General features: G+C 38.6%; 1 protein-coding gene across 2 annotated transcripts in view; it reads right to left on the minus strand.

Annotated features, from left to right (window-relative positions):
- The window catches only part of TANK (TRAF family member associated NFKB activator), a 29,109-nt gene extending 8,716 nt beyond the window's left edge, over positions 1–20,393 (minus strand). The window contains exons 1-8 of one of the 2 annotated variants that reach the window (XM_059475950.1): positions 20,310–20,378; positions 19,630–19,768; positions 15,294–15,433; positions 12,110–12,218; positions 11,146–11,258; positions 3,559–3,738; positions 2,273–2,343; positions 29–147 (exon numbers count right to left, since the gene is read on the minus strand). In XM_059475950.1, coding sequence (XP_059331933.1) covers positions 29–147; positions 2,273–2,343; positions 3,559–3,738; positions 11,146–11,258; positions 12,110–12,218; positions 15,294–15,392 — 691 coding nt within the window. In that variant the 5' untranslated portion in view covers positions 15,393–15,433; positions 19,630–19,768; positions 20,310–20,378. Of the gene's footprint in view, positions 1–28; positions 148–2,272; positions 2,344–3,558; positions 3,739–11,145; positions 11,259–12,109; positions 12,219–15,293; positions 15,434–19,629; positions 19,769–20,309 lie in introns of both variants that reach the window. The other variant, XM_059475951.1, reaches the window with a different exon arrangement.
- Between the last annotated feature and the right edge of the window lie 6,951 nt (positions 20,394–27,344).

A 27,344-nucleotide genomic window follows, 5' to 3' on the forward strand; every position in this document is an offset into this window, starting at 1 on the left:
CACAATAAGAGCTTAAGTATGATATTACCAGTTTCAGGTTCTGGCTTTATCTTAAATATACTCAGTTGGTCTGTTTGTTCTCTGGCTAGCATACATATTCGATGACACTCTTCTTTCATGTCCTGGAAAATAGTCTCCAGATTCTCTCTGGAAGATCAAAATTGTAAATTAAAGAGTCAACCAATTCAGCTTGTTGTGACCTTTAATCTAGTCACACCCACAAACGAGAGAAAAACAATAGTATAAGCTACTTTTCTTGGATATCTTGCTCCTCAACATATGTATACATATTTTTTGTTCTCCTCAGTAAAAGCAAGCAGAAAAAAAGAAAAGGAAATGTTGTCAAAGAGTTGTTTAGTCATATCATACACATATATATCTGAACATAGGAACTGACCCTGCAAGGACCACCCCCAAAAATCCAGCGTTTCAGTTCTTTTAGTCTTTCAGGTATTTTGTGGAAGAGTTTATCTTTCCCAAGGGTACTGTTTCCGCCTCAGTTCTAGGGAAAATAAGATGCTGCCACTATGAACATTGTTTGCTGTCATTGCCAGTGCACTCCAGACTGCAGAAGAAGGAACACACAAGCATTTGTTATGGCTCTTTCCTTCTCTGTCTACCTGGCATTTTGGGGAGGAGTTTGTCAACTCATGCCCTCTGGTTTCATACAATATGATATAACTTTTCTTTTTATTCTGAGACATTTATTGTATTATGTATTTTCCAGAGTATCATATGGGAATGTGATATTTAGTTATCTGCACTGAGAATGGTAAAAATAGTTCATGCTGGTGTGAGTTTCTGCAAAGGCACTGTTATTTAGTTACTGATGCTTCCATAGAATTCCACTGTGGAATTTTGATAAACTTGCTGAGTAATTTATATTTTTAAACACAATATAATGGATTTTATAAAATGAACTTCAAAGATGAAAAAGTCAAGTTGTCTTCTCTTTTGCATCTTTTCATCAAAAGATCTCAAAAGGGATTTTTCTTTAATCCAGTGAATTGGTTTTTTATTGCTTATTCATACAGCAATCTGACTGTATTCCTACTTCTGTTGTGTTTCTCTTTCTGAAGACACAAATGTCTATTTGTATCTCATTTGAAAAAAATATGTACAGAAGTAGTTAAAATTATTACTGTTAACACATTCTGATGATTTTCCAGAAGTTTTGATAAATAAGAAATAGAAAAAAAAAAAAAAGGTTCTATTCAGAACTTTAAAATATAGCTATGATTAGATGAAGCAGTCTTAATTTGCTAGACATTTGTGATACTATAATCTTAATCTATAAGATTACTAGCAATCTTACCAGTCGCATACCTCCTTCCAAGAAAACAGTAAAGTAAGGAAGCTATTTGAGAGCAGAGGGACAGAAGACAGGTAAAAGTTTTTAATTTTTTAGATATAAATCAAAAAGACAGGTCTTTCTCACATTACAGTCTTATTTCCTCTCTTTCTTATCATAAAAAGAGTAGTGAGCCAGACTAAAGATCCATGTGGTTCACCTAGCCTAAGTATGGGAGTGGTCAAAAGCAGATGCCTAGGCAAGAGAATAAAAAGAAAGCAAGAAATTGATACTTTCCCTTAATAACTCCCCTAATATCACCTTAGAGAATCTTCTATTTGACTGCAGCAAAGTTGTTAAAAGTGGCATTACTGGCCATCCTATGAAAAATACAAACCTAAGACTTTGTTCAATATTTTTCTGAAATCACTGGCAGAAGAGGAAATCTACAGCTTTTGATGCCTTGGCCATAGCAGGGGCTTGCTGCCTTTGGCTTACAGATAAACTTCATTTCAAACTATCCCATTTGGGATGGATCAGGCCAAGAATTATTTCTTCATGCTGCCTATCAGAGAGCTTCCTGGCAGCACAGCAGGCTCTGTGCTGTGCTGCCATCAGTTAATCCATAATGGCTGTACATTCCTGCCCCGAAGAGTTAATGCAAGGCAGTGAATGCTTATGCAAACCCCAGCATTAACACCCACTGCCGTTTCCTGGAGTTTAACCTCCTGCTGAACCGAGTGGATATCTTCCTCCCTCCCAGCTTAGCCCTCCATACTTGTAAAGCCCCAGCTATGCTTCCACATAGCTGTTGGCTCTATTATCTTCCTGCATTAACTCTTTGACCTTCGATGCTGCCCCCTCCCTACTCCCTGCCCAGCCAGTTCTTAATGCACTGTGCAGAAAAGAGGGCAATAGCTGGCCTTACTCAATTGCAGAAAAGCCAAAAGCAAATTTGAAAAATGCTGCAGAAGTATTTACCTTTCAGGTGAAATACCAGAGATCCCTAGAGATAATTCAGGCTTATCTGGAACAACTTTCTTACTTTTCACCTTGAAGTAAAAGATGAAAATATTGAGCACGTTAGCGTATTAATTTTGCGCTTCACCTTGATATGAATAAAAATGTCATGGAGTCCTTCACCTAGTCCTGTTGAAAGCTCTCAAAGCATTGTCAAAATGACAAAAGCAGTTTGTGTGAAATTCCTAGTTCCTTTTAGGTTCACTTATTAACTCAGTGTGGCATTTCTCTGCTCATACTCCCTTGAAATGGAACTAGTTCTAAGAATATTGCTTGATTGTAATTAGTTTTCAGTCATGTATAAGGTAAGGTTCAGTCTTTTGTATAAGCTTGTTACCAAGCTATTTTACCTCTTAAAAATCAATTTATTCACTGAAAATTTCAATGAACACATCGGAAGCTAATATGTCAGGAGTTCTAGCAGTTTTTAAAATAAGTTATTAACTTTGACTACCACCGTGTGGTTCACTCCAGTATTACATAGTGTTACATCTGCCAGGCATTAAGGGAAGTTTTCATAATAACCAGTCACTAAGCTGCAGTTCCACTAGAGCTACATTACCAGATGGCCTGAGTAGTTCATATGTGCTCCAAGTCAGACACGAACTTGAGCACGCCTGCCAAATCAGCTGATTTCAAAGATGTGTAAGCTCACAAATCTGTATAAGCTGATCCATTGCCTATAACCACAGGCATGTCTTACCTGTAAGGCTGAAGTGCAGCTGCAGCTCCTGCAGATTCATTTGAGCTGCCTTACACCCAGCAACACAGGATACAAGTCCTTGCTACAGTAAACTAAGCAATGCTTAGGAGGTCTAATAGCAACAAGTTCTGTGTTGCTGCGCTCTTATGCTCACCTGTGTTCACTTTAAATTAGGCAGCTAATATGTGTATATGTGGTTAGATTCACATCAATGACTGCACTCTAGCTATCCCACAAGGACAGAATAGCACCCTGGATGCTATTCTGCAATAAAAATAGGGAGCTAATCTGGAGTTTTGACAAATATGATAATTTTCAATACATACCATAAAATAATTAACATACCAACTAACCAATAAGTATTTAATGGTGTTCCCTATGTGCTTTGTATAATTTGACAATTTCCTCGTAATTATAGAATGATGACATTTAAAATAAATTTTTCAGAATAATTAGTATGAATTCCAAACATTTCATGTTTGAAAGCAGTAATAATTTACAAATGTTTGTCTTTATTTTATCTCTACTTGGTTTCTTATCTTACCTCCCTTTTATACGCTGGCTTCTGTATACCCTTTTGTGCTTCATTTAATTCTTGCAATTTGCTTTCCAGATTTCTTATTTTATCATCTTGATTGGAAATAATAGATAAAAGCTTCCTTTCCTTTTGATTGCTTTTGTCCTCAAGTTGCTTCAATTTCATGCTCTCACTGTCTAACTGTTCCTAAAAAATAATTTTAGAAACACCAGTACAATTAATAAATTTGAGGCTTGTGGAATATCATTATTCAGCAGTCTATAATAAGCTAAATGTATGTTTTGCATCACAAGTAAGCATCAGTCTTGTTTATTACATTAATAATTTTCAATTGATAGTGAAGACCTTCTACCACCACACATAGCTGTAACTCGTCATAGGTGATTACTCAAAACAACTGTATCTTTCTCAAAGTCATATTCATGTTTATACAAAATCAAGATACTTTCTTGATTCACTTACTATATCATTTACATTAACATTTTATGTATAATATTTTGCATATATGATACATAAAATAGTATTTAATTAATTTCAATCTTATACCATTTTGAACATGTTGATAATTCTGCAAATTGAGCAAACCCAAGAACACAATCACACAATCACAGAATCCTAGATTATCTCCAATTGGAAGGGACCCATAAGGATCATTGAGTCCAGCTCCCTGCTCCTCGCAGGACTACCTAAACCTAAACCACAGAACTTAGAGCATTGTCCAGAGAGGCTCAGTGCCATGACATCTCCCCTGGAGAGCCTGTTCCAGTGACCAGCAACGGTCTCAGTGAAGGACCCTTTCCTAATGTCCAGCCTGAGCTTCCCCTAATGTGACTTCATGTCCTGTCACTGCTCACCAGAGAGGAGAGGAGAGCAGCACCTCCCCATCCATTGCTGCCCTTGAGGGAGTCAACTGCGATGAGGTCACCCCTGAGCCTTCTCTTTTCCAGGCTCAACAAACAAGTGACCTCAGCTGCTCCTCCTAATTCTTGCCTTTAAACCTTTTCACCATCTTGGTCACCCTCCTCTGGACATGCTCCAATAGTCTGATGTCCTTTTTGTGGCACCCAGAACTGCACACAGTGCTTGAGGTGGGGCTACAGCACTGCAGAGCAGAGCGGGACAATCCCATCCCTTGTCTGGCTGGCGATGCGGTGCCTGATGCCTCCCAGGACAGAGCTGGCCCTTTTGGCTGCCAAGGGACACTGTGGACTCCTATCAAATTGCCAGCAACCCAAACTGCAGGTCTCTTTCTGTAGGGCTGCTCTCCAGCCTCTCATCCTCCAATCTTTATGTATAACCAGGATTGTATTGCAAATATTTCAGTCCTATAAAGATTTGTGGAATAAAAAGCGCTGGCTGCTCCCACTTCGATGATCCATCTAGGAATTCATGGAACTTTTAACTATATGGGATTTTTGTGGAATAAAGAAGAAAATAACAAACAAAATTTTTTAATATGTTGAAAGATAGTAATTGCAAAAATTTTCAAGAAACAACCAACAGTTAAAAACTGCTACTATGAAAACCTTATGGTTGTTAGTTTATGCAATCTAGGGAACTGTATCAAGTGTCACAGAAAGTGTCCCCAAGCCCCATGATTGTCTCTGCAAGAGAAGTAAGCCCAAAGGGTTAACTCTTAAAGAAGAATGTATGAGAATATAGTCTGTAGACAGGGAGGGTAAGATGAAGAGGAAAGGAGCAACCATGTGCTTTTTCAAGATCTTTTGTTTTATTTTCAAATGGAACTTACATAGGGTGAGGTTGTGCATTTGGAGATCAGATGGGTAGGGGCTACCCTGCTAGACAAAGACAGCCATGCAGTAGTAAGAGCTTCAATGCAACTCCAGACCTGGGTTGCATCTTGAAGATCCAGATTAAGCCTCTTCTGCTCAGCGACTTCAAAACATTGTCTAAAAATGGCATGTTTCAATCCCAGCAGAACTCCTTAATCCTAACTCTACTATGCTTTGCATTTCTGACAGGTCAAATTCAATTTCCCATTTAAACATAAAGTAAGGAGATACAGCTTCTCCTGTGTTTTCCTTCATAATTTGCTGGAAATCCAAACACCTAAGAAAAAGCTTTCATCAAAGATAGTACTTGCCCTTGAGACACAATTGTATCTTAAGGACAGTAAAATAACTCACTGAGCCTTTGATACAGCATAATTTATCTCTCTAATTCACATGTGGGTTTACAAAGGCCCTCAGATAACTGGAAACCCTGAAGAAATGGCCAGCAGTTCTCCCCCATTTCTCCTACATCTGCAGGAAGCGAGGACAAGATTTAAACAAGCAGGGAAGAAAGCCACATGAGAAGAGCCATGTTACAGTGAAGACATATCAGTATATGCTGATGGAAATCATCATTCCTGTGCACCATCAGGATACCAGGCAAAACACTGGAGAAGCAATTACACCTTTTGGGATCTTTCAGTAACACAACCCTTCATAGCTTGATGATCTTAAGATTTCTAATACTGTGCCTGGCAGTTTGCAATGATGTGGTAACCCTTCTAAACTGGCTGAAAATTACAAAGCTAATGCTTGATAAGCTTCATAAACTTTATACATTTTATAAATATGTCACACAGGTCTTTTAAGCATTATGGTATTAGCTGTCAGCAAAGTGGTCATGTATATATTATGAACAAATCAGTATCTTTTCTTTTGCAGAGGCTTCATAGGATCAGAGGATAATTGAAATTGGAAGGGACTTCCAGGATTCTCTAGCTTCTAAACAAATCAGGGTCAGTTACAATGTCTGATCAGGTTACTCAATTTAAACTTGAATTTCTCAAGGATGAAGACTGCACTTTTCCCATGCCTGGCTGTCCTCATGGTGAAATGTTTTCCGCTATGTTCAGTCTGAACCTTTCCTGTTTCATCTGCCCGTTGTCTCTTATCCTCCTGCCATGCACTGATGCCTTAAGTTTTAACTTTCATATTTTCCAGATTCTGCACTGTATTAGTATGTAACTCTGAACTTCATATAAAGTGTTAGCAAGTTCTCTTCACAGTTTTGTTAAACAAAACAATCCTTTTCCAGCCTGAGAACCGAGGACACCGTTGTAGCTTCAGGCCCAAAAAGTGTAAACAATGGCAAATTGAGGAGAGCAATCTGGGAGGATGGGACTTCATAACCTGAAGCTGTAATTGGACAATTAACTCAAATATGTAAATGGACCAAAACTTAAAAAAGTGTGAAAACTCGTGGTTGGGATCCACCTTGGGTGGAGCCACGGCCGGGCTCGTGGACTGCCCAAGGTGTATCCTTTACAGGCCTTTTAATAAACACCTACTTTACTCTTTAACACTGTCTAGCCTCTGTCCTAGGCAACCTCTCTAGGCATCAACAACACCATTAAGAGCCTGGCTCCATCTGCCTGATAACCTGAATATAGGTATTGGAATGCTGTTCACTTTCCCCAAAGCCACCTTCGGGGAAAGGTTGGACAAGAGCAGATTTTGCACCTTCTCATGGGATATGTACTCTAGCCCCCAGTTAGCTCAGTGGGGCTTCTGCTGAATTCACTGTAGTTTGTCAATGTTTTTCCCATACTGGAGGTCCCTAAGCCCAGTGTATTATTCCAAATGCAGTTCAGTGAACACTGAATAGAGGGAGATACTCACTTCCCTGGGTGTGCTAGCTGTGCTCCTGTTAATACAACACAGGGAGCTGTTACCCTTCTTTTCTGTCAGGACACGCTCCTGGCTCATGCTCAGCTTGCTGTCTAACAAGATCCCAGCCCTTTTCCAGCAGAGCTGCTCCGCAGCCAGTCAGCCCTCAGACTGTACTGCAGCAAAGGCAGGTCCCTTTATTTTTCCCTAATGTGTGCTATAATGGTCTATATTTCAGTGGCTTCCTAAAACAAACAAATGGTCAGGTAGTTTCAAGAAAAAACACAATTCAACTGATGAATTATTCAACTGATGACTACTATAAATGGTCTCAAGGAATATTAACTGCGACTTTTAACAGTTTCCCCACAAACTCTTCTTTATTATTGGGTAGAGATAGATTAAACAGATGAAGCAATAGGATAAAAGGCTTTCAATACCAGAATTTCTTATATCTTATATTAGGGCCTAATCCTGCTGCATACACCGTACCAGCAGCAAATAACAGCTACATGCACAATATTATCAGCCACCAAAAAAATCAAGTCCAGCTTTCTTTGCATTAAAGACAGGAAACAAAGTGACACTAATGAAGCTGGTATGGACTGGAACATGGAACTCCACAAGACTGCTGCAGTAGCTGCTCTTGGTTACATAAGTAATTTTAGCCCTATAATTTAGAACACAAAGATGGCTACTATATGTCTGCCATTCCTCTGCCTATGTTCTGCACAAAAGAGCTAAACATTTATTGTAGGATGAAGAGTTTTGAAATGTATAATATTTGTATCATTCATCCTTGACACACAGTTTCTTCCTCCTTTTTATGGCACAAGAAACTCTTGACAAACCAATTCCAGACAGTGTTTAATACTGAGGTTCTTGAACCAGCAACATGGGAACATAAGCATGTTTTCTTGTCACAGGAGCTGACTTTAGCTTCATGTCTTATTAAGTTCACAAGGATTCTGATATCTGTTCTAAAAAGTAGAAGCTTGACATCATCTCATCTCTAAGGTTTTTGGTTTGCTGCACAGCTTTGGCTCTGAGACAGTGTCTGGATCCCAGTTCTTCCTACTTAATAAAGTTTAGCCAGGGTCTCAAAACTAGACAGCAATACAGGCACCTTTGGTCTTCTTGGGCAGAGGGCTGAAAAATTCTGGTAATGATGTATATAGTTGGGTACTGACCACCAAGCCAATCTGGCCACTCACTTCTTTCAGTGAAGACAAATGTGAACAAAAAAAATCTCAAAGCGTTTTATGACACACAGGCAAGAGACCTTGACAGCAGCATATAAAATACACATGTATGACCACCTACTAGAAAACAACGAAAAGATAGCTCCTCCTCCCTCATTTTAAACCTCTGAAATTCAAGCTCTAATCATGCACCTATTACAATCAATTCAGGATTTCTATTGATTTTACTGCAGGACAGAATACAGTCCACTGAAAAATCCCACTGGATTTAGCAAATGACAGTTTCAAAAGGTTTCAATAAACCCAAGCATCTTCTGCCATGGGAGAGACTCTGAATTTCAAGGACAGTGTAGAGGACAATGGCTGTAGGAATAATTTATTTGGTTTAGAGCAGATTGTGCATAGAATATTATTAGAAAAATACAGGCTTTCAAAATAGAATATTCAAACTTCCAAATTTCAGTACCTGAAAAAGCCAATACTTTATGAATTACGCACAAGAAAACTATACTGGGTCAGTGACAGGATGGTGGATTTTCAGTTTAAAAGATGTCAAAATATGACATCTGAGGAAAAAAAAGTACAAGGAAACAGGAGACATTCATGATATATCCGTTAATAAATTCCCAGATCTTCTTAGTAATAGTTTCCGTCTATTTATTAACTCTCAACAGATGTCTCTTCCACAGAGTTGTCCAATTTTCCCTTGAAGCATGAATTCCACTGGCTTACTGTGGTTTTTTTTTTTTTTGTTCAATCAAAAGATAGCTTGTGTAGAAACACTGCTGTATATCTTCCCTCGTAGCCATGAATTGCATGGCCAAGACACAGCCAGAGCTAGTACAAGTGTGTGTGCCTCTGCTGTGCTGTCTGGACATTTTTGTATCATTCTTGCCAGATCAGTGCAAGTTTACTAGACACAATGCCAAACATTATGGTCCTCCTTGCATTGGAAGGATGGTGCATATATATCCATGTGCCTCTGCAGAAGGCAGCCTTTGTCCAGTCAAACATACTTTCCCAAGCTCCATGCTTTTTCCTAGTAACAGGAACAGAGAATAGGCTGGGTCAACCCAGCTTTGCATGGGTTTAAATCTCTACACATCCCCTCTAAAAATACCTTATTTGAATAGCAATGTGCCTGGGTTTAAATGCATCACCATGCAGACAGACTTATATAGTTCATTCTGCATGGAAGTATTTCAGAAATATTTCTGTTCATGGAATAGAAGAAGCAAAATCCAGATGAAATGCCTGTTGCTGAGAGGTAGCTGCAGCAATGGGCTACACAAAACAAATATGCAGATAAAGAAAATAACCTACATTCCATTAGGAAAATAGCTCCAGAAATGATGATTCCAGCTTCTCATGCATTGCCTATAATCTCCTGTAGAGATCACATTATTTCAGTGTTTCCCCATAGGATGATCAGGTAACACACCTTCCTTTCATTCCTAACTCATATGACTAGGTTGCTTAAAACTATTGTTCTTTAGTAAGCATTCAGAAAGAAGACTATGAAATACTAGACTTGGTCAGTCTTCATGTGCAACCATAAGATCTAATTTTTATCCAGCTCAAGACAGCAAACTGCAAAAATAGACCAAGATGTTCCATCAAAGAATTAACCCTTCAGCTGTGTTTTAATGCAAGTGAGTGCAAAGATAAGGAAAGAAATGACATCTTATAATTACAGATTCTGATGTAGAAAAAATATAAAAAGACTTTATTTTAAATAGAATAGGAGTGTATAGAAATATTTGCTGGCAGTATGTTTAAAATGTTTGCAAAGGCTTGGTCTCATATAAGATTCCTTCAGGATAGCTAAGTAAGCACCAGTAATTCAATGAAATTACTTTTGGATCTAAGGGAATTGCATTTCTGATAAAAAATGTGTTTCTGTGAATTTATCACAATTAATTTGTTTGTAGCTTAGGAAATAAATCCTGAAATTGACTCTTTAATTCTAATGCCTGATTTCTCACAAGGGTCTTTTAAAGACCCTTAGGAAGTCTCTGCTATGGAGATTCACATTCAAAAATAAGAGACTATGTTACAAGACAGCTCTCAAAAAAACCAGTGAGATGACTTACAATAAGAACAATGCCACTTTGTACATTTCTGTCACTGTCTTTTCTCAATATGTAAAATGCATTCAAGGCATTTCCCAGCTATTCTGGGCTATTACTTTATGACACATAGGCAAGAGACCTTGACAGCAGCATATAAAATACACTCAATAGGCTGTAGTGAAAATCTTTATGTTACTTCAATGAGGAGAGGCAGAAAAGACATCATCTTAACACTGGCTATTTAAAAAACCCAAACAAATCAGCATCTCCCGAGCAATGGATTGTTCACTTCCCACTCCACAACTTTTGGAGTGCAGATTCTCCATTTCTTGCAAAAACACAGAGACCGTTTGCAATGTGAAATGCTCTTGTAAGAAAGAAAAAGCCCTTTTATGAGTTTTGGCAAGGTAAGAAATAAATAATCAACTAAGCTCCTGCTTTGTGGTCAAAACTGTTCCACAGAGCTTGATGGCCAAACAGAGATTTCGCTGGGAAGGACCAAAGATAATGCTTAGTTCACCTAAACAGGCTGCAGTGGCACAAAGCTCATGTACTTCATGTGTGGTGTCTTATCTTCTTTTTCGCCAGGGATTAATGCACGTGATGGTATTTCTTGTTCTGTTCAAAGGCACCCATAAATATCTCACTTATCTTTTAGGTTCTCACAGCACAAAAGTGAATTTACTGCAGGTGACATACCTTTAGGAGTTTTTCTCTTTGCTTTGCTATATTCAGTTTTTCAGAGAGCTGCCTGAAAGGTAAGTTGGATGTTTCAATGTCTTCATGCATCAGAATGTAAGGATGTGCATTGCCTTAAAGAAAAAAAAAAGCCACTGACTATTGCTGCATTTTTCATGGTCAGCTTCTAAGTAAAAGCAAAATCAAAAGAAGCGAGACTCATAGCTTCTTCATAGACTTCTTTATGTTCTTTGAGCAAGCCTTCATATTAAACAAGCAAGAGATGCTAAATTCTGTGGTTAGAGACAGATGCAAGACTAAATCGGCAATAAAGAAATGTACATGTACTCTTAGAAATAAAAGTCAGCCACTTTGCTAGTATTTATGAAAACCAGGAGTGTTAGGCTAGTGTGAATAAATATTTAATGAGCATGGCAGATTAACACATGGTTACTTTGACTCTTTTCTCTTATTTGTGTAATACAGTCAAACAGTGAAAAATTATCCATCAATGACTATTTGATCTGAAAGAGAATTACCTGCTTATAAAGTTCTGCTTATGCAGTAAGATTAGCATCACAAGATTCATCTAACATAAAAGACATACAATCATACCACTCACATCTAGAACAACCCGAGATATACTTTTTAACAGGTAAGTGTAAAAATAATTATGTAACAATTAAAAAAAATGTAGCAAATTATTTGAACCCATATTTTCATAACTTTTATTGGCTTCAGTGTAAGCAGATTCTACCTCTATAGAAAATCTCACCATTTCTTGAAGAGGATAAAGAGAGACCCCAGAAGTGTTGAATTTTATAAATAGATCTTGAAACAGCACATTTGTGTTAACTCTCACATTCACAGGAAAGTATGATACTCATTTGAAATATGTATATTGTAAAAACTGAAGCAACAAAGTCAGAACTATTCATCAGTGCAACACAGCATAAAAAGCAATCGTGTAAACTGGAGTACATACCTCTATTAGCATTCAGAGCAGCCAACTGTGATTTCAGTTTTGCAATAATGCTGTTTTGAAGCTCTATCTTTTCCTGCTGTTCACGTATTTGCTGCATGTAGTTTTCTGTCTGCAAATATAATTTAATTAGCATTAATCTTATTCTGTTTTGACTAGGGGTCTCCTATTTGGCATATAAAAAGCAGCTCTGATTTTTAAAGATAACAGTAGTTGTGGTTGTCTGAGTAAAAACCTTTGGCAAGTCCATCTTTTTGTAGAAAAGGTATTATAGGAAACAACCTCTGAGTTTTAATAACTATTTCAGCTGTGGCAGTTGTAAAGGGTAACTTTTAAGTTAGGATTCTTCATTTACAGATGTAGAATACATTGTGCTCAAATTAAAATTTGAGTATTCTTCAGAATGCTTGTCAGTTTATCTATAGAAAAAAGTAATTTTCTCCTGCATATTTTCTAACAAATAATATAAAAATAGGCTTTTAAAAATGTAGATTTTAGATGGAAAACAACAACATCGTTTATTTCATACAACAAATACTCTGTAAACAATTTTGACTGCCTATGAACAGTTTTGTACATTTCTTTGAATGTAGTGGACTAGTTTTTCTAACCTACATAATGGGGCTGGGGAGGAAGGTAGGCATAAAGCTCCATCCTTTGTCTCCAATACTACAACTCATGCTATAAAAGGCCACACAGGCTCCTTTAATAATACTGCTTGTATTTTATCAAACTGTAAATTTTGCTAGACAGTCCATTAATCGAATGAATGGCCAGGTGGCAGGAAGTTGCTAATATTCGAAACTATTATTTCATTAGCACATGCTTAATGCTGCAGTTACAGCAGTGCTAAAAACAAGCAAGAAAACTTGTGAAATCCCAACAAGAAAACTTTCAGGAATGCACTGAATGTTTCTGCAATTAGGAATATGTCTATTACTGAAGAGGTCACCACCTGCCACCATCTGGGACAAGACTCAGCATTGTTTTCATGTCTGTTAATACTTTAGCCATAGTGCTATCTAATTCTCAAATCTCAGCCACATTTAAATTCTATACCCTCCTACTGTCCGCTGTGTTTGTCTGTAAAGCAGGCAAGAAAAAAAATCCACAAGCAAAATTGATTTTAAAAGGCCAGGTAGTAGTTGTGCTATGAGATTTTTTTTTTTTGTTGTGCTTAAAAAAAAAAAAAAAAAAGTGATCAAAGAGCAGTACACTCCAGCAGCTATAAGAGACCTCATGAAGCAGAAAAATCACTGAGAACCAAATTGAAAATGTACAACAGCAATGTCTTGTCAACACTTCTGTACAGAGCACAGACATGACAGCTAAAACAGACAGAAGAGAAGATGCTTTTGACAGCCAGTGTGCACAAATTATTCCTTGAGTCAGATGGCAGCAACAAGTTACCAACTAGAAGATCTGCATGACAACCAACCATCCATCTGTATCAAACACCATCTGGCCGAGATGACTCTGGCTTCTGTGTGCTTGACATGGCTCCCAGCTCTAGAGACTGGCAAAACAAGTGGCCTATCGGTAACTTAAGTAGTAAACTGTTAACAACAGCATGGTGGACAATCCAACAGTGTGTGGAGGCCACACAATGAACAGAGGAAGTTACTAGAGTAAAGCACTGTACAAAGGTCATTCAAAAAACAGAGGAGTTTGGTTCAAAAAAAGCAACAAAAATAATAAACCCCAAGTAATTTTAGTATCAACTCTTCTTGAAAAAAATATTTTTGTTCTCTTTTGAAATCATAAAATTCAACTGAAAGTTTGATTAGGACAAAGATTTAAACTGGTAGTAATCCTTTACCAAAGGCTTTAGATTTTTAATTTCTGAACCGGTGAAAATGCAGAGAGCAATCTTGCAAGCATTTAGTTCACTTAGCAGTGATGATCTCACACTTCTCTGGCTTTCTTGTCTGGATCTTGGAAGGACTATCTCATTTTGCACTCAATGCTTTGTTTCTTGGTCAGAAGATTCTTTCATGTAGTTTTAGATTATTCAGGAGTATTAACTTAACTGGCTTTTCTTCAAATAGTTAATAGCTCACCCTAAGAGACAGAATTTAAAAGATTCCTAAACATTCTAAAATGTCTTGCCTTTTGTTAATTAGTTGAAATTTCAGCACAAAAATCACACTACTTATGCTTGTTCTGTAAAGAGACCCGTACAGATTTACACCAGCACTGCTGCAAGCCTATGAATAGAGACAGACTGTACAGTGGATGATTGCACACATGACTGACTTGAAGTGTGTTTGTTCTGTGATGCCTTGGCTAGTTAATTTTGCCATGCAAGGAGATAGCAAGATTGGACCCAGATATCAGAATATTCTCTATTAGATCCTTCCCTGCTTCCAATTCTACTACTGCTCCATAACTTGACATGGAATATGGTTCATTTGCCCCTGAGCTAAGTCCCAGCCTACCAGCTCTACTGAATATCAGAAAGTTCTGTAGCAATGAAAACATTCAAGCTTTCCTGTAACAGAGGTTCCATTGCTGGGCAGAATATGTATGATAAAAAAAACTATGACAAAGCCCAAACCTGATAGCTTTGAAATATGCTGTCCTACTTGAGAAGTTCCAGAGGAGTTTTGACTGAACTAATGTTTTCTGCAACAGACTAACTAAAACTTCAAATGTGCTTCTTGGTGGTCAGAATGCCTCCAGAAACTTTCTGTTACTCCATTAACGAATAAATGTACTGGTTATCTTTAAAAGAGGAATACTTATTCTAGCAACTTTCAGGTACATTTGTCACAAAGATTGTTTAATTTAAGCTATTTACATTAATAATATAAAAATTATTTTTTAAGAATGCAAATTAAATTCCAAAATGTACTTTGTTAAAGTAAGGAAAATTTTATATACATTTTTGCTGTGTTTACATTATAAGACTTCATTAACCCTCAAAAACAGACAACACTTTTCCAACCTTTAAAACTATTAAAAATACAAAAAGAAATTCTAAGGTCAAAAACCAGAAACCCACCTACTAAATTCATAGCCTAGTGACTTGCTTTGCTGTGTATTGACATGGTTTCATAATGGCAATTTCCAACTTTAACAGATGCACTAAAGTGTGCATAGTTAAAGTGAAACTGGTATCTACATGTACTACCATCCCCCATGGGAAGGATGGCTTTAAAGATGGAATTCAGCTTCCAACACCTACTTTTTGCTGTAGCTCTTTCACAGCATGGTCTCTCTCCATGCATGCTTGTCGATAGGCTTCATAAGCTTTGTTAAGCTGCTCTCCAATGTTTTTGTCCATAGTTCCCAATGTTGTTTCATCACATGGTCAAGTTAACAGACCTGGAAAGTAATCAGAAGGAAAAAGAACACTAAGAAACAGCAGTACATAACTAAAAACATATATAGCATGACTTGTACCACTGTTGTATTCAACTGATACGTGCAGTATTTCTGACCATTAGCAGCATAACTTGAACTATAGCTCTGTTCACCTCAATGTTTAATTTTATGTCCAGGGATGGGTTTAAACAACAGACAAATAAAAGCAGCTTAACTCTTAATCCAATTCTGGACGTATAGAATGTATAAATGTATCTTTAATTACAGTGTTTAAGATTAAGACTTAAAATTGGTGCAGATTACCAGTTACCAGATTTTATATGATCTCCAAAAGTTTAACATTTGCATAATTGTGAAATAAAGACAGTATTAATGAGCAAAGCTTAACTCAGCTTTTGGCATTGTGTGGAAAAATCATGCTATGGAAAGCCAGTGTCCAGAGACAGAGTCCTGGAACTTGATTAGAATAAAGGGAGGGAGAGTCCCCTGGGGCACATCGCTGGGCATTGCTGCCCGTGGGGTTTTCTCTCAGTTTCGGAGGTGCAGCCTCCTTTTATCCTGAACACCCGGCTGCATGATGCCCCCTTCCTTACCCCACTGGCTGAGGTACTAGGAAGGTACAGCCTTCCCAAACTCCCTACCACATATACCCCCTTGAACCTGTCATTTTATCCCAAAGTTCAGACACTCAGGCTTGTAAGGATCCATTTGTTTTAGGAGTCAAACTGTCTGGGCTGTGCAACAAACTTGCTGCTTGAAGTTGGTAAAGACATTGAGACCCATTTCAAAGATCTTAACATCCATACCCTCAACCAAGGAATTGTTTGTAAAAACATTAGCACACATCTTTCCCATCAGCATTAAGAAAAAAGATAAAAACTCAATTAGGTCACAAAAACCTATCCCATTCTGTGCCAAATTTGAAAATGTCAACACAAGCTACCCTAAGGTAGACTTAAAACATCTTTTATCTAAAAATCAATGATATCAACCAGTAAGAATTATCAAGACTTGGACCTTTTTATCCAATATTATGAACTTTTTACACTTTGTGTACAATTTCAGTAACTGCCAAAACTACAGCTATCAACTTTGACACATAAGGCTAGAACACTACTAAATGTCAGAATCCAATTTCAAGAACTTTGCAAACACAGGTAATCTACTTCTATAGTAATATATGATACTAATTTTAAGAGTTCAAAATTTAGCATAATACAAGTTCAGTAGAGAACAAGTTAGTCAAGTCTCAACCCCACCCTAGAGCAAAAAAATAGCAATTTCATTTCTCGTCTATTTCTTATTTTAAAAAGTGTGGACTGCGACTATCATCTCTCACTATCTCCTGAGATTATGCATAAATCACAAATACTACTAAAGAAAGTGACATGAGGATAAACCCGGCAAGAAGAGTATAAGTGTAACTTGCCTTGGACACTGCTCAAAATTCTGAAGATTGCAGCTTGATGATTTTGTTCATGTTTCCTTGCTTTTGAATATATTCCCTATCACAGGGCTTGAATACACAAAGGTGGTCTAACTTTTCTAAAAGGTTCAAAAGACTACTGTATGAACATCACAGTTTTTTGTCCTGCAAATTTTATTTTACTGGTATGTTCTGACAGGAAAAGCAATTGTATCTCACCTCTGGCTTGGCTGTACTTCAATAGCAGCAAAGCAAATTCTTTAATGACTTGGAATCTTTTAGGGATCCTTTGATGTTATAAATATTACTGAAATCCAAGTTTACAAGTTTTGCATCAAAGGCCTACATTGTTTCACATGAAAGGCTTTGTTTGTTTGACTTGTTTTGTTTTCCTAAATACCAGTTCAGTAGTTTATAATCCCTGATGGTGCATAGTGTCTCAAAGCATTGTTAGTAACACAGGCTACTTCATCCACCTTCTTCCTCCCTGAAATGGTACTCTTCAATAAATGGAATACTCATGCTCATATCTGGGGCACACCTTTAACTAAATGGGTAGGCTTTCTTTCCTTTTCAGATGGAGGACTGTTCTGTGTAGTTCAATGAATAAAATCAGATATTATATTTGCCTTCAGGGACAGGTGCTAAACTGCAGAGAGCATTGTTATAGCTGAAAGTGACTGAAAGCATGTTCTCACAATCTTTAAAACTTGTGAAGTTTGCATCAGTATTGATTTTGTACTCATCTGAAATCCTCCAATGTTAACAACTTGCCTAGTAAATGGCATGTCCTGTACATATGAGGTAACTTCAAAAAATGAGTACAATGGGATCTAAAAAACTATGTTCAGCTTCTAATGGAGAGAATAGGGCTCAGCTCCACGTGACTCACAGTTCACAGAAAATGAAGGTTTTAATTTCATTCATGCAAACTCAAACCTCCATTTGAACAGCAGTATTTAAAACTTATACCTGATTTCCCGCCTTTTAGTCATTCATTGCAAATGGAAACATTAAGAAACAGTGCTTCTGTCATTTGGACTGATGGTATCAAAAGTAATTGATTCAGCAGGCAGAACTGTAGCACAGTGCCTGATTTTCTACTTTGGATGGAAAAATAATTTACTGGTAGCTCCCTAAACTTCAGACTCCATGCAAAGAAAGGTCAGTGAAAGTCATTACTAGTGACATTTGAAGATGGCACTGTAACTAGAAGAATTGGTCCTATATTTGCCCCATACCCCAGACATTCTTCTTTGACCTTACCCTTCCCTTTCTTCCAGCACGAGCAACCTTTCTGTAAATTGTATCAGCAAACCAATCCAGTTTAAAACTAAACACTAAATGTATTTTTGCTGCATTAGTTTTAATGCAGGTCAGATCCACAGACCACTTCAAATGGCACGGTAACACAAGGGAGCCTGCACAGGGACAGAAATCAGCAATAGGCAGACAGAACTATGTTCAACAGCAGCACTGTTTTATGTGTTTGAATTGTAACATGAAGTCACAGTTGTGTAACAGTGTCACAAGTCTGCACTAAGGATAGGCCAGCCTTCCCACACCTCTGGCCGCACATTTTTGCTGCTTTACTGGTCCCGCTATCAGTACTTCTATGCTACACAGCTGAGTATGCCAAAGTAGCTCCTTACTTCCTCAAAAAAGCAACAACAAACCCCCTAAAAAAACCAACCTCGGAATTAAAACTGGAGCTAGCTCACTGCAAGGCTGCTGGAGCACTACTACCAGCACAAGGAGGCAGTGGGAACATGCGACTAGCCGTGGGCAGGACTGCCGCAGTCTACATTTAGATTGGATTAAACTACTCTGTAGTCACACCCCGGGTTGCCTGCTGCTGGAATAAATAACTGCTTCTTATGTTATCTGTCTCATATCCAGAACTCCTTGCAGTTAGAAAAACTGGCTCATTTTCCTGCTTCTCCTCCATAGGCATCAATATTTATCAGGGAATTTGCCAACTGTTCCTTGTCATTTACCCTTCTCCCTGCATCCAATGAAGAGGAAAAAACTCCCTCCCAACAGCCCTAAAAAACCCCCCCAAAAACCAACAAACAAAAAAACCCCAACCCAAATATCTCCACTATTTTAATCAGTTATGATTAGTTATGCTGTATCCAAATGGCAGCTGGAACATAATTCAGCTCAAAGCTGACAATCCTGATCTTCAACACCTTACATTGTGGATATTCATTAGATTCTAAAGGCTTTCACAATCATTAACAGCAATATATAGCAGAAATGCAGCACTACAAAATGCTGCATTTATTCTAAGAGGGTCAGAATTAAGAGATTAGTTACAGAAGTTGTCCTGCAAGTGTGAATACCTATGAGTGCTATGCTGCTGGAGCTATGGCAATGATAACTGGAATTTCATATTTGAGTAAAGACTTGTACACTGGATAACCACTAGGTACACCTAATGTTTAAGACAAACTTCTAAGTAAACAACAAATGAAATCTGCAGATTATATTAAAATACTTGCTTAAAATCAGAAATATTTTGCTGATATAGGTGGTGGGAAGAAAAGTAGTAATATGCATTTTCTTAATCAAATGCCAAAAAAGCTCCAACACAAAGATTAGCAACATATTTCTGCTGCAATCCCAGCTCACAGCTCACCAGAGTTTTCATACTAGTTTTCATATTGCCTCTATTGCCATACTATTTTCATATTGCCTTTAAATTGTGAAACAAAGGTTTTAGCTAATCATGTGTATATGCACATTAATTCATAATACACTTTCCTACCTCTCATAGTTTCATGAGAGATGAGAACACAGGGGCCATCCAACCGAAAGTACTTCTCTACATATTTCTGCTCTCAAAACAGATGTTTCAATTGCTATATTTTCTAAGTTACACTGTCATCATCTTGGGAACAGGAAGCCTGTTGAGATAATAATTTGTGAGAGACTGAGAGCTCATTGAACTTTTATGTGGTTTTTTTTTCCCTTATTTTTTTCTGAGTAGACACAATTCCTGCTTTGCCCGACGGCGGGGCGCGTCGTTAACACAGCAGGAGCCCCTGACGGCACAGCAGGGTTAGCGCTGGGCAGCGCCGGTGCGCTCAGGGCTGGGGACGGCGATTCCCGCAGCGCTGGGTCTCGCTCCCCCCGCCGCGCTGCCGCCTCTTCCTGCTCCTGCGCTCGCCGCCCGGGCCAGCGCCTCCCGGCAGCGAGCCCGCTGCTCCCGTCCCCCGATTCCCCGCTCCCGGAGCGCCTCCGCACGCAAACGACGCGCCCCCGGCCCCGCTCCCGAGCCGGGCCGAGCGGCGCCGAGGGGGAAGCGGCGCCGCCGGGAGCGGGGGGCGGAAGCGCGGCCCGGGAGCCCCGCTCGGGATCCCCTGGCGCGCACTGCGGCCCCGGGCCGAGCCCCGCGCTCCCGCGGCAGCGCCCGAGCGCGTGCTTTCCAAAGCGACTCAGACTTACGAGCGCCGCACGGAGCCCGCGGCCGCTCCCGGCACAGGGCGCTCGCTCCTGCCCGGGCGCCTTAACCCAGGAACCAGAACCGACTTCCTGCCGTGCCTCTCCCCGCCCTGTGACGGGTGCTGCCCGCGCTGAGTCGGGGCAGGGCAGGGCAGCGGCCGCCGGAGCCGCCGGGTTCGCTCAGGGACGGCGCCTTCCTCGTCCGCCCCGCGCAAGGCTGGGAGCCCGTCCGCTCGCCCCCGGCTGTCGGGCAGTGCCTCTTCAGGCTGCAGAAGACTTCTCAAGCAGCCTCTGCGCTGCTCCCGACGTCCCCAGGCCTCTCCTGTTTCTGTCTGTGATTTGTAAATAACACTAGTTACATTTGTGATATACTTCTCATGCTCACGGTATTTTCTCTCTGAAGGGTCTGTTGTAGGTTACTAGAGAGGCATTTCCCTGCCTGCGTTTATTTCATGCAGGCAATGAATACTATAACTAGGAATATAATGGAAACAAACAGTTTTAATTTTGCTACTGCCTGAAGCCCTTCTCTCTTCAGGTCACATGTATAAGAACAACTTTCTATCCTGACGGTGTGTAGGAGGATGGGAGCTGATGGGAGAACATGAGGCATTTGCTACATACTTGCGCAGGATACCATCGCAGAGCCAGCGGCAGAGAAGCACTACAGATTTTGAGTTAAACTCTGCTGTCTCTGAACCCCGGTGAACATACCCATGCACCCGAGCTGCGGTGTTTGTTCTAGGGCAGAGCTTTTTGCTTTGCCCACTCACAGATCAGAACTTGCATTCCGGCAATTTCAACCTATCTACCCTGGGCGCCTGCCCTTGGAAGCTTGGGGACTGAGCTCAAACATAGCCACAGAAAAAGTAGCCAGGTGTTGCTCTCTATGCTGTTTTGAAGATTATTTCTCTTATAATTTATCTTTCCTGCAAAGACTTCAGCAACTCTTTTGGTCTGTTTTGGCCTGTACTAAGGCTAAAGAGACTTACAGGCAGATAGCTTAATGAGCCTATACATATACTTCCTGTTTGGCCATTTTTAAGAATTTCAGGTGAGGTCCTAATGAACTATTAAGATTCAGAGAGAGTTTGCTCTTTTAGCACATTTTCAAGAAAGGGGAATTCAATTTCCTTTCTCAGAGACAGTGCTTGAGATGTCCAAGTTAAGGTTTCATTCAATGGGATCTAAAAAAAATAAAATAGGGTGTAGGGAAAAATGTCTATTGTTTCTCTTTTAATTCAACATGTTAAATTTTTAGTCAGTTTTGGCAAGCAGTTACGCTCTTAAAATTATAATGGATATTCAGCTGAAACATAACCTGCATTTCTTAAATTCAGATCAATAAATGCAATATAATTTAACTGCTGCTGTATTTAAAATGGATAATGTGCAGAAAAGTACAAGTAGGTGTTTTCTGATGATAAACATGCCTCAATTAAAATTATGGCCACCTGAATTCAAATAGCCATAACATGTATACCACCTCTGAAATACTATCATTGCATGTTAGTTGTTTTAGGAGGAAAAATTGTTTATTTAATTCTAGGAATGTACTTAATGTAAATTTGCTGGGAAGGTCTTAAACTCAGCAACTCAAAACTGGCGACTGTCTACAAACATGACTTTTCAAATCACATGGATTAATCTCTTAGTGCTTTTTCAGTAATATTCTTTCACACTAAAACATGGGAGAAGCTGTTTTTTCCTCTCTCTTCATTATTTAGTGCCTTCTTTCTTTACATTTCCTCCCCCAAAACAATAAGGTATATTTTACAAGCTTTACAGTAACCCATCTTGATAATCTTAGAGACTTCAAACCTTTGAATAAATTAAATAGAAGAAAAGAAAAATACCCATGAAAATAGTACAAACCCTCCATTTCATAGCTAACTTGATCTCTGATCTTTTTGAGCATTTTCTGCTCTACGGTCAATGACTAAATTACTTTTTGTTCTTTTCTGCCTCATCTTGCTTTCTTTTTTTTTGTTTTTCTGCTCCTTCCTATTCCGTTTCTGTACTCCCTTCCCTACAGCTATTTCAGGAACAGTTTTCTGTATTTCTGCCCCACATCAATATTTCATACTTTTATGTCATTGTCAAGGCAGGATTGCTTTCCTATATGTAATCCTCACAAGATAGCTGGAAAGAGGCAGCACATATCAGTGTATTAAAAATGATTTAGGATTTTAGGAAACTACTGATCTTAAAAACAGTTGCAAACCACTTATCTGGGGTTTGGGAGTGGTGACGCAGGGCTTCTTGTATTTTAATACTTTATTTCCCTTTGTGTTCAGAGTCAGAGAAAGTCTTACTTTGACTACTTATGCTTAGAAATTTAGAGTGAGAGTTTTTGTTGTTGTTGTTGGTAGGGGGTTTTGTTTGGGTTTTTTGTTTGTTTTTTTTCTTGGTGATTGGGAATAAGCAAGTTGATACTTTTTTCATCATGAAAATTCGAGTTTGTGCTCAGTGGGTCAAACAGCCTATTTAAATACTTACATCATGCATGTGCAGTTTACTGTTTTACTTCTGAAATGGTGTTTTAACAGGAGTTTTCCTTAGTGTGCTGATGTGTTAACACTGCTCGTTGGTTACACTGCGCTGAGGTCAGGGGAGGAACTCACTGCTTTTGTGAGATGCTGCTGCTGGAGCAGCTGGCAAAGGGCTGTAGTTCATCAAAGGTTTCATCTGATTCCTTTTTATGACTCTCTAAGCTTATAAATGCAAATTGGCTTCTGCTAGAAAGAGGTTAAAATATTTGTTGCAAGTTTAATGTAGCCATTCGTTCAGACGCTAGGTGGCTCACGTCAGATGTTAAACCTTTTCCAGAACTTAGAGACTGTGGTCCCAAAGGAGTGTGCTGGGTGCTGAAAGAGTCTCTGTTGCTCTGGGGTGTTTCACCGTTCTTTTAATCTATTGCTGCTTTAGCAAAATGTGCTTTAACAAGCGTGTTTTGATCTTGAAATGCCTTTCCTGGTCAGAAAATGAGAACTGTGGATTAATTTAGACCAAATGCTGTCATTCCTTAGTCTGAAGGAAGTTGAGGCTGATCATTTTTTTCCCCACCATCAAGAATAGTGGTTGATGAGCCTGTGTAAACCTTAGTATGTCATTTGCCTATAGGTTGTAACAGACATAATAAGTTTCTGTATTACAGAAACTAAAGGATATTTAACCAAAATGCAGACACACATATTTGGAGCACTATAAGCAACATAAAGGTAATGTCGTATACTTTTTCTGTGTATCTGAATGCTGAAGCTGATAAGTCTAATTTACTCATTGTCTTTGCAAAGTGTAGGAACAAAAGGTTTGGATTCTCTTTTCTCATTTCTTTAGTAACAGTATAGGCAATCTTTATGTTCCCTGGAGGAGTATCAACAGGATTATGAAATGTGGTTTTGTGCTTCTTATGACTAATATTAGCTGGGAACTTCCACTGAGAAATACCCAACTGAAGAACTTCCTTAAATGCAAGAGTGTGCAGAGAGTCATTCTCTGAAACAGAGACCTTAGCAGAAACAGTCTGCAAACCGGTTTTGAACCCAGTGCAACATTCTTTATTTCTGTAAGTGATGTCAATGATTTCTGGAGGCTCCCTACCCTGGAGGAAGGTTACCCTGCATGAAAAAGGAGCAGTGCATGAACAGGCAACCCTACCTGCATGGGAACACCTAACATACAGAGCAGCTGTTGGACCAAATATAATGCATACTTTTTAATATGTTGTGAAGAAAAAGCCCATGATGATAATGACACCAAAAGAAGGTAGCAACAGCTTTGGAAAACAAATGCTATTCCTCTATATAGAATATAACCTGTGTTACACGTGGAGGGAGTAAAAAAGGGGGAGTGTATTACTTCTTTGAGAAGAATTGCCAATCCACTGATTCTTAGTTAAGCTCCAAATAAACTGTGTTAGGCAGACCCTTAAGCTCTGTTTTATTGTAATTGTGTCTCTCCCCACTTCCCCTCAAACCACCGAAACTGAGTTCTGTAGAGCAATGCAGGGAAACCGCCTTGAAAAATTAATTTTCTAGCATAAGTGCCTTATTGCCATAGAGGCAAGTATTCAGGAAATTTAACATATAATCATTAATTCCCTAGATCTGTCAATGTGAAAAAGTGAGATATTATGGTATTAACTACATTATATAGGCCTTTTTCCTTTGTTCCATGCTAAAATTCATTAAATTTTGATAACTCATTTGTAGAGAACTACATTATATAGAGTATCTAATATAAGAAAACATGATTGATAAACAGAGCCTTTGCACTGTTTATTGAATGTTTCTTGATCCCAAGCTTGTATTTAGGTTTTCAGTGTGGAGTAAGAGTGGAAGAAGTCAGGGAAGATGTTTTGAATTGAAACATACAATTTCTGGAATCTTATGACCTCTTTTGCTCTTTTACAAAAAGGGGAGCTGTGTCATGCAGCAAGACCACAGATTCCATAGTATTATTTTTGTTTCTGTCATGTCATAGAATTCCAAAGTTTGGGGAGAAGGAGGAGACAGGTGTTGATGAAAAGTCATTACATTAATGGACCTGTGTAGTACACCTCTGGAATTTCTTGTCAGAACTGTTCAGGATGTGAAAATTTTGGTGTTCAGGGGGAGATTGGACAAGTAAATACTTGAGAGATTCGATGAGGGAAACTAAAGAGACAGGCAGCATCAATCTCAGGAAGTTCTCTGACCTGAAAATAGCTGGCAGCTGGGAGAAGACTCTGAGGAAGTATTACATATGCTTGCCCTGTTCTCATTCTTCCCAGGGCATTGATTTCTAGCCACTGCTGAAGAGAAGATGGGTCTGAACCAATGTGGCATATGTTCTTACGTTAATGACTTCATGCTGATAAAAATGTGTAGGAATTTCTCTACATTAAACAACCTCCTGTAAAAGACCTGATTCTGTAGAAGTATAGGGAACATTACTATTGCAGAAGCTCCAAAAGATCTTAGAAAATTCATTCATAATAATTTCTGAATATTTTGAGACTATCCATTTGAAAGATAGAACCTTTGGGCAAGTTTTTAAAGATATTTAATCTGGTTTCTCTCAAATATGCTGTGTATAATTTGACTGCATTTCTAATTGAAATGTGATGACCAGCAGATCAGCTGCATAATATTGTAACTGCTCACGAGGCTTAACAGAAGGTTTGTTGTGTAAATACACAGGTGACCTTCTTCTCCTGTGTAACCTTTTAACAAAACCACTATAGTGAAAAAAAGTTTTTGGAATTAATTCATCTCTGTAATATTTTTTTTTGTGATATAGTTTAACTCCTCATTTTAATTTTTAAATATTTGTATAAATGAAAAGGTGGTTTTGTGACTTCAACAAAGCATTTTTCTTGATTCTCACTCATAATCTTCCTGTGAGAGTTTGGTGGATCTGAGCTTGACTACTTAGAGTGGCAAGACAAAATAAGAATCTCAGATTAATGTTTTTGTAAGTCTCAAAATGTACCATTGCAATGAAGTTCTAAACTGAATAAACAAAAAAAAAAAAAAAACCCCAAACCCCAAAACCAAACAAAAATAAAAATATATAAAATTGAGCAGTCATTGAGCAGTCAGGCTGCTCAAGTTTTAACTAAAATTTCTTGATATCTGCATGCACCAAGGAGAAATCAGCAGCTGTGCCTGCTGAATTTTGTGGTAAATCTTTCCCAACTCTAAGCAAAGAAAGCTTGAAGCCATGTGCTGTGTAACTCATCGTGTTTTGACACTGTGCTGGGTTGAATAAAGTCTCATCATCTGTGAAGCTAAGAGGAGTTAATGATAATAAAAATTCAGACCAGCTTCTTGCAAATGATATTTGTTCTTACCATGCAGTAAACAGGAATATATGTATAAAACATAAAGAAATGAAAATATTATTCATTGTGTGTTGTCAGTTCTAATACAGAAATTACATCAATGGTAATAACTCTGACTTTCTAGATGAGCTATCACACTTCAAGATTTATTCCTGGTGAAGTAGAGAGAGAAACACATGATCAATGGGTTTGGGCCTTTTTGCATAATTAGTGGCAAAATGCCTGTGCACACACACATGCACACACTCACTTCGTCTGGCACAGCTTCAGTCTTCTGATACATCAGCTGCTAAGACATTTTCCTATCCGTAGCTGCTTCCTCTGAGTGAAAACACACCTGCTCTTCTAGCATTGTATCCACTTATTGTTGGCTTTCTGGAAGCAAAAATGTACGAGAATTTTGGCTTGTAGCAGAGATCTGAATTAGAATGGGATAATTCCAGTCTTATAAAAACAATTATACATTAATTTGTATTTATTAATTACCAATTTACTTCTTTAGATACATACCAAGGGTCTAGAATGGCATGTTCAAAGTGGCATTTTGTTCATATTATTTTCTTCCTTCAAATACTCTTACTTGAACAGGTTTTGGCCATTTTGGCAGCTCTTAATATGAGGGATAAAACCAGGAAAGATAAATTCATACATGTCAGGTTGGTTGGGAGTAAGAAAATGAAGTACCAGAAAAACCAATCTTTTAAAAGATGTGACCTACACTATGGCCTGGAACTTAAAGAAGCATTCTCAAGTTTTTTCTCCAAATTCTTCAGAGGCAATGGACAGATAAAGTATTGTTCTATCATTCCCACCCCTCATACACTTGTATCTTCCAACCTATCCCTTCCTACTTTGTTGACAGATGGTAGAGTAGCTGAAGACAAGAATCAGAAAAGGAGTTTATGGTTATGGTACCAGTGGCTTCGTGGGGGCTGCTACAGCCTCTGGTACAAAACTTTGCTACACAGAATGTAGAGCTTGCTGAAAAGCAGTGTTTTAAGTATAGCTGCTGTCTCTGGGTAATACTCTGTAGCTCTGAATCCTTTCTAGTCACATCTCCTGGAGATGAGAATTAGATTTTGCATGGACTAATTGGGAGAGATCACAGAGACTATATTTCTCTCTTGGCTACAACAATCTTTGGGTTCCAGTCTCCTTTTAACAATGTTTACATGTTTTTTGGCACAGCAGGCAGTAGGTCATTCCCACTT

This window comes from Ammospiza nelsoni, chromosome 7 (genome assembly GCF_027579445.1).
Source record: "Ammospiza nelsoni isolate bAmmNel1 chromosome 7, bAmmNel1.pri, whole genome shotgun sequence".
In the NCBI taxonomy this organism is placed as follows: domain Eukaryota; kingdom Metazoa; phylum Chordata; class Aves; order Passeriformes; family Passerellidae; genus Ammospiza; species Ammospiza nelsoni.